Below are 10,754 nucleotides of genomic sequence, written 5' to 3'. Positions count from 1 at the left end.
ATTTAATAAACAGAATTGTATTTTTTCACATAAAATACTAAACTAGTACTTATTGAGCCTAATATAAGAAAGAACTGTATAGTTTAAAAAAAACTGTAGACAGAATTTGGAAGATGCAAAGACATTAAAAAACAGCAAGGGCCAAATGGCAAACAGAATCTGTTTTGTAGTAAGGTATTACGGTAATCAATATTAAAATCAGTGCTCAAAAAACGTTTTTGAAAACTAATACAAAAGAAAGACTTTAAAACAAAGCAAATATTATGATTACAAAACAATAAATTTACTGTGTAGAAGACTGTTCTGAAGTCTTTTAACCTTATACAGCCATGTACAATACATACTGTATTAAGTAAAGAAAATCACATTGAAAATGTATGGCTTGTTTAACTGGATTACCATCAAGCAATTGGTCCTATAAGTAATTTCAAAAACAGGACATTCAGTACAGCATTTTAGAAGAAAAATAATAATTTTACATAAAGTTAAAATAATTAATATAAAGAAAAAGTTAGTCTTTGTTTCCCTGTATGTAATTACAGGTCATGACATTTGAAACTACTGTAGGTCTCTGAACATACTTAAAGAGGGTATTAAACAAGTGCATTATTTTAAAATATTTGTGATACAGGTAATTGTGTTTTTTATATCAATCTAAAAAGTATATGTGATATTGTATGGTATCTAAAATAATTTAAAGTTTTTGTCTTCCAGGAAACAAATTTTCACTCACGTCTGTACAAAATGAACTTTTCTCAGACTGGAATGACTGAAAACATTCACTATTGTTATGAATCTATGAACAAGTCATGTCTGAAACATGTTTATTTGATAACTGTACGTGCTCCACTTTATCTGATCTTTGTAGCTATTATTGTGTTCACTGTTTGTGGAAACCTGTTTGTCATCATCTCCATTGCACACTTCAAACAGCTTCACACACCGACCAATTTTCTTGTTCTCTCATTAGCAGTTGCTGACTTTCTATTAGGAGGATTTATAATGCCTCCCAGTATGGTCCGATCACTTGAAACTTGTTGGTACTATGGAGACTTGTTTTGTAAAATCCATTCCAGCACAGATGTCATGTTATCCACTACTTCTATTTTGCATCTCTCCTTCATTTCAATTGATCGATATTATGCTGTGTGTGAACCACTAAAATACAAGACTAAAATCACTGTTTGTGTTGCACTTTATATGGTTATTATCAGCTGGGCTGTGTCAGCTGTTATTGGATTTGGAATGATCTTTCTAGAGTTAAATATAAAGGGGATGGAAGATACCTACTACAACAGATTTGATTGTGTAGGGGGCTGTGTCCTAATACAGAGTGAAGCATCAAGCACAATTTCCTCCACACTTTCTTTTTACATCCCTGGGTTTATGATGGTAGGAATCTATTTTAAAATTTTCCTTGTAGCAAGGAGACAAGCCCGGACAATTCAAGGAATAGTATGCCAGAGTAAGAGCACTGAAGACAGCAAACCAATGACTGCAAGCAAGACAGAAAGAAAAGCTGCAAAAACTCTGGGAATAGTGATGGGGGTCTTTCTCAGCTGCTGGACACCATTTTTCTTGTGTAATATCATGGATCCTATTTTTAATTATTCAATTCCGCCCATTTTACTTGACACTCTTGTGTGGCTAGGGTACTTAAATTCTACATTTAATCCTCTGGTCTATGCTTTCTTTTACAACTGGTTCAGAAAAGCTCTTGGTATGATTGTGTTTGGGAAAATATTTCAAGCAAATTCTTCAAGAACAAAACTAATTACAGATTAAAAAATTGATGTTTAATCCTACAGTATATGAATTATATGATATACTGTATGGAAACAAAGGGTGTGAGAATATTGTGATACAAAAACCAATGAAGATAAATGGAATTATCAGTTTTCTGAGAGGTATAAATGAAGGATAAGGAGACTTTTGTTAAACATTTGAAAGAAACAGAAGAAAAAATTCAGTATATTTGCATCTCTCACTAAATATTTCTTTCTTCATAGTGTACTGCAGACTTGGTATGTTATTCTGATGCGGGCTAAATGTTTCCTTGTTTTATGAGGAACAACTGGGAAGGTAGTGTGTTTTATCTGTATGATCTTAGACATTGTAATGGAAAACGGAATAGTTGAATTTCATCTGTAAACTACAAACAACCTTATTCCATTTGTATCTTACCCTAAAATATTGCATTCGTAAAATAAGATATCATTTTTTAAAATAAAATTTTATCTTAAAAATAATATATATTAAATTTGATGACTTCTCTGAATGTACAATTACTTTCCTCTAATTCATGCAATGTGACATGATTTCCGCTGTTATTGGATTTGGTTTTATGTTTCTAGAGTTACAGTAAATATAAAGGGGATGGAAGAAGTGTACTATGAGCACTACGTAGCAGTAGTCTGATACAGAGTGGAACATCAAGCCTGATTTCTTCTCAACTGGCACTTTACATTACTGGATTAATTAGGTTAGGAATCTATTTCACAAGTCGGTGGCACGGTGATGCAGTGGTTAGCAGTACTGCCTCACAGTGCTTGAGTCCTGGATTTAATTCTGGACCTGAGGTGCTATCCGTTAGGAGTTTGTATATTCTGCCCAAATGTGCAAGGGCTTCCTTCTACATTCCAAAACCACACTGATAGGTTAATTGGCTTCTGGGAAAAATAGCTGTAGGTGTGGGTGTATGCTTGTCTGTGTGCATCTGCCTGCAATGGACTGGAGACACCTCCTGTTGCTTGCTGGGATAGGCTCCGGCTCACCCTCCAACCCTGAACTGGAAGCAATGGTTAGTGAATGCATGGATGTATCTATTTAAAAATGTCCTTGAAGAAAGGAGACAAGACAATTCAAACAAAGCACCAGGAGGACAAGGAGGACTTCAAGGAGAACAGAATGAAAAGCTACAAGACTCTGGCAATAATGATGTGGATTTTCAGTTATTGTGTTTGTGTAATAAGCATGGATTTTTTCCCCAGTTCCACCTGTTTGTGTTTAGCTGCATTCCACATTTAATTCTCGTCTGTGCTTTTTTTTATCCTGTTCAATTGTCTCTGGTTCAGTATGATTATCCTTGGATATTTCAGGATGGATCAATAGAAAAATAATACCAATTGACAACTCATTGATATTTTATTATTAATCATAATAATACAGTGGTACAGTAGTTTGTTTTTCTCTTCATGGAATTTGACCATGTCTACACTTTACCAGGTTTTGATGAAGGACACTGTTTCCCAAAATATACCAATGTGATTACAAAATAAAATAAAATTTAACAAAATGTTTGTGGAGTAATATATAATGAAAACAGTGAACATAATTTTGCAATATCTGGTGCAATAAGACTCAATTTTTATAAATATTCACATAATTTGAACTTACACTCTTGTAGTTCAGACTTTTGGCAATACAGAGCAATGTATAGAGAGTGGGAAGGTAACAAAAATTCAAATTTCTGCACTGCAAATTCTGGATTTCCATTTTTTCATCCCTAAACAGATAATAACAGATAATTGCTTACCTTTGGTCTGTAGCAGAGCTACAGGATGTGGAGTATTAGTCTTGGGTTAGAACATCAGAAGTGGGGTACAAAAATAAAAAAAAATCCCCATCAGGTTGCTAGAGAAATTGGCTTCACCTGTAGGCAAACTGATTTCGCTGAGAGATGAAAGAAGTTGTCTAGTCTGTATCAGGATTAGACCAGCAAAATCTATGTATGAGACACCAAAAACAAAAACAAAAAGACACCAAAAAATGTATTATGAATGAGAAAGCAGTCCAGGTTATATAATAGTGAGACATACGTCTCTGACCAACTAGGACCAGCTACTTTAGATAATACAAGGTAACAAATGGAAAATTAGAACAGATAGAGTTTAAGACATTATAGACGATTTGTACTTTTGTATGGGTAAAGATATGGGAACAATTGTTAGAACTCAGTACAAGAATGCTTGAAAAAAATAATATTGTAAGAGACTTTCAACATGGATTTTTAAAAAAAGAATGTTCACATATAATATAAAAGATCCCCATTTGTGGAAGTGAGGCTTAGGAGACCTGCACTCCAATCATTTGAACACAGATGTAAAACAAAAGTCCAGGCTTCAATCAGCCGTTGCTAAATAAACAAAGATTTTCTAAAAAAAGAAACCTGGCTAGTATTTCCCTAAGCTCTAACACATGTTCTTCTTCCTGAACACGTCCAATTTTATTACTGAGCTAAACAGTAATACTATTAGTACAACTTCTCCCTGGATTACACAAAATGCAACATACACAAATTTCAACTTTATGTAAAAGCTTCCAATGGATCCCGTAATAAAGTTTTTACATTGAGGAGACATAGATCACGTTTGTGAAGGGTGAATATTGTAGAAAGTTCTTTCCATGGATGAATAGAGCAGAATAAACATAATGGAGACTCAAACTGAGCTCTGTTTTACATTTCAGTCTTGTTTGCGTATATGCACATGTGATAACCGCTTGTTAATTTGTGCTTTTTAATTGAAATTTGTGAGTAATCTATATTGCAATCATGTCAAGGAAGCACCCAAGTGATTTTGTTATTTACTGTATTTTATATTTCATGTTAAATTACTAACAGCGTACTGTAGATAATGAAAAGTATATTATTTATTATTCTCTCTAATTTGTCCACTGTACTGTATATTTTTATGTGTGTGCTATATTTGATGTTTAATTATTCTAATCATAGGGTTTTAGATTGTTTTATTTTCATTCATTGTTGTTTCAATTCTGTCCTAGTTGTGGCATTACACTGGGGCGTGTCCAGTGTGGAGGCGGAGCCCTGGATGAAGGGCGATGCTTCGTCTTTGTAGTCCAGCTGTTCTGGCTGCTAGAGGATGAGCCACAGCTGTGAGGGCTCTATAAAGGCACACTGGACACCCCCCAAGGGGACGAGCAGGGCCACCCCCAGAAGGGGAGGATCATTCCACTGGTGGCCCTGGAGGGGATTATACCCGCGTGAGGCCATTGTTCTTTTTCTTTTCCTTTTTTCTTTTTGCCTGTAATGTTACGCATCTATATCGGGGCAGGCTGAGCTTTTTCGCACACCAAGTTTTTATTTGTTTTGGCCTTGCACTTCCTGCTCTTTCAGACTGGACCTCGTGAAAGCCCAGCCTGGATGTCGCGATGCATAGCGACACACATTTATTTTTGCTTTTTGTTCTGTTTTTCACCCTTTTTTGTGTTATTTTCGGTTCTTGCCAACCTCACACCGGTGCTTCCGTCCCTCATTTAGGGGTGTTGACTTGGGGCAACCATGTTGTGAAAGGCGCTATATAAAAATACATTGAATTGAATTGCATTTGACCAGTGCTCACCTAGGCTCTGCCCACTCCCTCACTGTTACACTATAAATGGAGGAAGTTTCTTTTTCTCTCTACCTCATGAACAGCTACTGTAGATGCTGCTATGTTCTTTCTCTTGCTCTTATCCCCGCTTCATGAACAGCACCACACTTGTCATCATTAAAGGACAATAAATCCTTGGTGAGCCTTTAATTCTGTTCTCCTGTTTCTCCATTCTCACTCACAGACACAGCTGGCCAATAAGGAATGTGTCACGATTGTAGTCCCTCCCCCTTAAGGGCGCTCCGGCTCTTTCATTTTGGACCTGATTTTGTGCACCTGCCCCTTGTTCCAGCCTCCTTCCAGCCCCATTTAAAAGCCAGACGCTGATGCCAATCCGGGCCCTGCATTGGTTTCCGCATCATGCGACCTGGATGCTTCTGGCTCTGTTATGCTTTTAGTTTCTGTTCCCGTTCCTGTTTCCCCTGCCGGTCCCGACTTGGTTCTGGTTTTTAATCGTTATTCCCGGATGGATCGCCTGGCTTTGGACTTTTGCTCTGTCTTTGGGTCCCACTTTTGACTCATCCCCGGATTGTTTGCCTTGGCCACACCTTCCCCGACCACCAGCACTCCATGGACACGCCCCCCTGTATTCATTCCTGTCTCCTGCATGCCTTTTTCCCCCATATTTTCTTCACTTTTCCCTGGATCATGTCATCCGCATAGGGTCCGGAAAGAACGCTTTCGTTACAGAATGACTGCTCTAATTTCATGAATGGTAATTCTTTATATGTATTCATGCAATAGCTAAGAAAGGATCACTCCCAACTTACTATATGTAAGAGTCAGGTTAGGTAATGACTTACAGATCCGAGCCCTTACATAACCTGGGGAGTAGGTGTAACATACAGATTTTTCATCTGTCTTTATAGGTCCAATTACTGCAGTACTTTGATAGACTTTCTGCCACATATTATTACAGACATTATTTTGGGGTATCGAGCCCACATATCTGTCCTCTCACGACTGAGCCTGAGCAACTGCGCGCCAAAGATTGAAGACCCATCTTTTTTATCTATATCTTATGTGGGTTTTGGTGAATGAAAGTACCTGCTTTTCCCTTCAAGACCCTGACAGTGGTACTGGGATTCTTGCTAAAAACTGTAGGGTTCTTGTCACTATCTACTACAACTCCTTCCGAGTGATGGGCAAGTATTCGTAGTCAGACATACCCTTCTCCTCAGGTGTCCCTGTCTCAGACTGCCACTCCTTTCTCCTGACTTCTGGACAAACTAGCAAACAAGGAATGTGTACTTGTCAGGGTCCATAATAATGTCAGTCATGCCATTAGGATTTGCAAACCTGCCAATGCATCCACATGGGCCATTCATACAAGACCACAGATTTCTCAGAATGGACTTGAGAGACTTGTAGTTTTGAGACTTGTAGAGTGTCAATCTCAGTCAATGTGATCTTAACATTTCCTAATAAATGAATGACCTCACTGTGTTCAGCAGCAACCAATAATATAAATAATATTAATTTTCAACTAAATAAAGCAGATTGTGTTTGAAGGGTAAACAATTTCCAATAAACTAGGCAGACATTCATAAAGCTTACTGGAAAAGCACTTCCATTCAATTTAGAAAAGAGACTTCAGTGTTCAGTTTCCAAATCACTCAATTAATATGGGTTATATGTGGTAATTTACCCTAAAAACATTTTTTGAATAATGTTATTACTGGAAATTTGGAATATGTAAATAAAATGAATGTTAGAGGGTAATGATAATTAAGCTTTAGTTTATTTTAGTAATACTGTATGTAATGACCAGTTCATTTGTTTGCTGACCAATGGGGAATACTGTAGCTCCATAAGGTAAAATAATGATGAAATGTCTTGTCAGCAATTAATGAGAGCCAGAACAGCTCTGGATGTAGCTAGATGTACCATTGGGCTTTTGGTGGATGGTTAATGTATAAAAAAGCCTCTACGAAATTGCTGGACACATTGCCACTAGACGTCTGAGTAAGGTAAGCCTGGAAGACTTTGTAATACAACACTGTTAAAGACCTGCTGTTTTTCATTACTTTCTTATTATTCATAATAATATTAGCTTATAAGGAATCATTAGAAATTGGCACTACAGATAGGAGAGAAAGTCTAGTATATTGTGACTAATAATATCTAATAATGTACATTTAAAAATAGTATGCTTTTTATTACAGCAGTTAAGTACAGTATACTGTATATAGTTAAACAATTGTAGTGATAAAGCAATATGCCAGACTACATTCAGAAGTTGCACAGAATTTCCTGTTTTAACACCTTTAATTTTTTTACATAGTTTTCAGAAAACGTAGTATTAATCATGTAAAATTAAGAAAATGTGAATTTTCTGTACATTAGAACATTGATATACTTAAAATAACTTTCAAGTAAGTCTAAAGCCTGTACTTGAGGTAATCTGCACTTATTTTGTATAGACGTTTTATCTTATTTCCTTATGGCTTTAATACCTTATTTTTACCTTGAAATTGAGTTTTTTTTTAATTTCCAGCATCAATTTTAAGCTTTAAAATACCAAAACATGAAGTTAGTGTTCTTTTTTTCTTGTGCTAATAAATCACATAGTTTCTTAAGAATTATTTATGATATTTATATTTAATATATTTATCATACATTTTGCACAAATTAAAAATGCATCTTCCCTCTTGCATTTGTGAATTGGCCACTTAACAGACATTTTTCACAGTTACCAGCTTAATTAACAATAAATGAGAAACCTATTGATTTCTGTAAATTTCAGCTTCACTTCTATCATTCTCATTTATAATTAATTCAAAACCAGCAAGTGTACAGTACAGTAACACTGGTGAATTATGTACAAGAGGTTACAGCTTGATCTATCTAATATATAATAAGAATCATGTAATCAGAAAGCAACAGAAAAGGGTTTTTCATAAGTATCACAGGAGTAATAATATTTTATATTTATTGTAATTACTTAGAGCATACCTTGTGCACATTATGAACACCTGTAAAACTGCACAAAGAATTTAAAGACGCAAATGACATTTTTTTTATTTTTACTTTTGTTTTAAAATGAAAAAAAAAACAGTTTTTTTTTGTAATTATCAAGCTCATTATAGAAGCCTATTGGTTTATACTGTAATATTTTAACTCCATGATTCAATTCCATCTCACTCATTAATAATATCATAACCAACCATTTTTTGTTGGCTGAAATTAAGCACACATTTGCACCAATAATACACTGATGTCCAACCATTTATTTCTAGAAATTTTACTGTATGACTAGAGTACATGCATATTTAAAGAACAAAAATGTAACTTGTCAAAAACACGTAAAGGTCTATTAACAACATGAAAATCAATAATATGTGATTTTATAATTGTGATTTATATATATATATAGAATACTTCTAATGATAAATTATAAAATCCAAAAATTCCAAGTTAAAGAAAATATTCATTTGGATACTTTTTTCGTCTTTCCACAGGAGGGGACTTTTCTCACACAATCAACTGCCCAACATGAACTTCTCTCAAACTGGGATGACTGCAGATACACAGTTCTGTTATGACTCTGTAAACAAGTCATGTCTGAGACATGTGTATTTGACTGCAATACGTGCTCCAATGTATCTGTTCTTTGGGGTAACTATTATCTTTACAATTTGTGGAAACCTGTTTGTCATCGTCTCCATAGCACACTTCAAACAGCTTCACACGCCGACCAATTTTCTTGTCCTTTCTCTAGCGGTTGTTGACTTGTTATTAGGAGGATTTATAATGCCTCCCAGTATGGTCCGATCCCTTGAAACCTGCTGGTATTATGGTGACTTGTTTTGTAAAATTCATGAGAGCGTAGGCGTCATGTTATGTACTGCTTCTATTTTGCATCTGTCTTTCATTTCAATTGATCGATACTATGCTGTATGTGAACCGCTAAAATACAAAACTAAAATTAACGTCTGTGTTGCATTTAACATGATTACAGTTAGTTGGAGTATTTCAGCTGTTACTGGATTTGGAATGGTATTTCTAGAGTTAAATATAATGGGAATGGAAGATGTCTACTATGAGACATTTTATTGTATAGGTGGCTGTGCTCTGATACAGAGTGAAGCATCAAGCATGATTTCCTCCACACTCTCTTTTTACATCCCTGGGTTTATCATGATAGGAATCTATTTGAAAATTTTCCTTGTAGCAAGGAGACAAGCCAGGACAATTCAAGGCATAGTATCCCAGAGTAAGAACTCCGAAGACAGCAGGAAAACAACTTCAAGCAAGACAGAAAGAAAAGCTGCAAAGACGCTGGGCATAGTGATGGGGGTCTTTCTCTGCTGCTGGATGCCATTTTTCTTGTGTAATACCGTGAATGCTATATTTAATTATTCAGTTCCACCTGTTTTACTTGACACTCTTGTGTGGTTAGGATACTTAAATTCTACATTTAATCCTCTTGTCTATGCTTTCTTTTACAGCTGGTTCAGAAAAGCTCTTGGTATGATTGTGTTTGGCAAGATATTTCAAACTGATTCTTCTAGAACAAAACTAATTACAGATTAAAGAGTTATTTAATCATGTTAATTATATAATATTTAATGAATTAAGATTTACTTTTTAGCTGTGATAACATTGTGATTGTCACAAAGAAACTGAAATTTTATTAATTACTATACAATTACTATCACTTTTATTGAGAGAAATAAATGAAAGATGCAGAAAGATTTTTCTTTAACATTTAGCCAAAATGAAAAAAATACATTTTGACTCCTCTAGAACTGTTCTAAAATTTTAGAAACCATGCAGAGAGAGACCATGAGAAAGAAAAATATTTTTACTGTAATCACGTTTTTCTCTATTGCATTTGCATCTCTTAATGAACAGCATAGCTCATTTCACTAGGAAAGCTGTGGGGAGATGGGGAGCAGCTGTGTTTTATTTGATGTCTCAATATATGGGTTTATATGAATGTACAATTGCATTCCTGTAATCACTATAAAGAATTTAAAGGCCAATGCTTCCCAAAGCAACAATTCAAATATGAAACATGACATGGTTTAACAGGTAGCCCTCTTCCTCAGTGTTCATTACTGCTTTACTAAAGAGAATAAGCCTTGCTTGCACTACACTGTCATGTTTCCTTTAAACCTTGAGAAAACTGGTGCAACTTAATGATACCAGATTCTTTTCCTAATGTTGAATGAAAGCTGTTCCAATTTGTTCTTCCCCTGTGGACATAAGGTCCTTTTAATGTTTTATGTAGTCCTAATACAGTATGTTGCTCTTTAATACTGTAATCAGCTCTCTATAAGGAACTTATATTCAATTTCTTCAAGTTTTAAGTAGAAAATGAAGTTTGAATATTTATTTAAATATTTATTTGATTAAACA

The 10,754-nt window shown here is 35.1% G+C and overlaps 2 protein-coding genes across 2 annotated transcripts; both read left to right on the top strand.

Annotated features, from left to right (window-relative positions):
- The first annotated feature begins 744 nt into the window (after positions 1-744).
- LOC148840287 (trace amine-associated receptor 1-like) lies at positions 745-1,785 on the top strand. The gene has a single exon (XM_088906909.1). The coding sequence runs from the start codon at positions 745-747 to the stop codon at positions 1,783-1,785; it is 1,041 nt and encodes a 346-aa protein (XP_088763035.1).
- Positions 1,786-8,885: 7,100 nt separating this feature from the next.
- On the top strand, positions 8,886-9,926 carry LOC148840286 (trace amine-associated receptor 1-like). The gene has a single exon (XM_088907255.1). The coding sequence runs from the start codon at positions 8,886-8,888 to the stop codon at positions 9,924-9,926; it is 1,041 nt and encodes a 346-aa protein (XP_088763381.1).
- Positions 9,927-10,754: the final 828 nt, after the last annotated feature.

The sequence above is a fragment of the Atractosteus spatula genome, chromosome 2 (genome assembly GCF_055471065.1).
Source record: "Atractosteus spatula isolate fAtrSpa1 chromosome 2, fAtrSpa1.hap1, whole genome shotgun sequence".
Classification (NCBI taxonomy): domain Eukaryota; kingdom Metazoa; phylum Chordata; class Actinopteri; order Semionotiformes; family Lepisosteidae; genus Atractosteus; species Atractosteus spatula.
The sequence above is the reverse complement of the archived record's forward strand: the minus strand, read 5'-3'. Positions and strand labels throughout refer to the sequence as shown.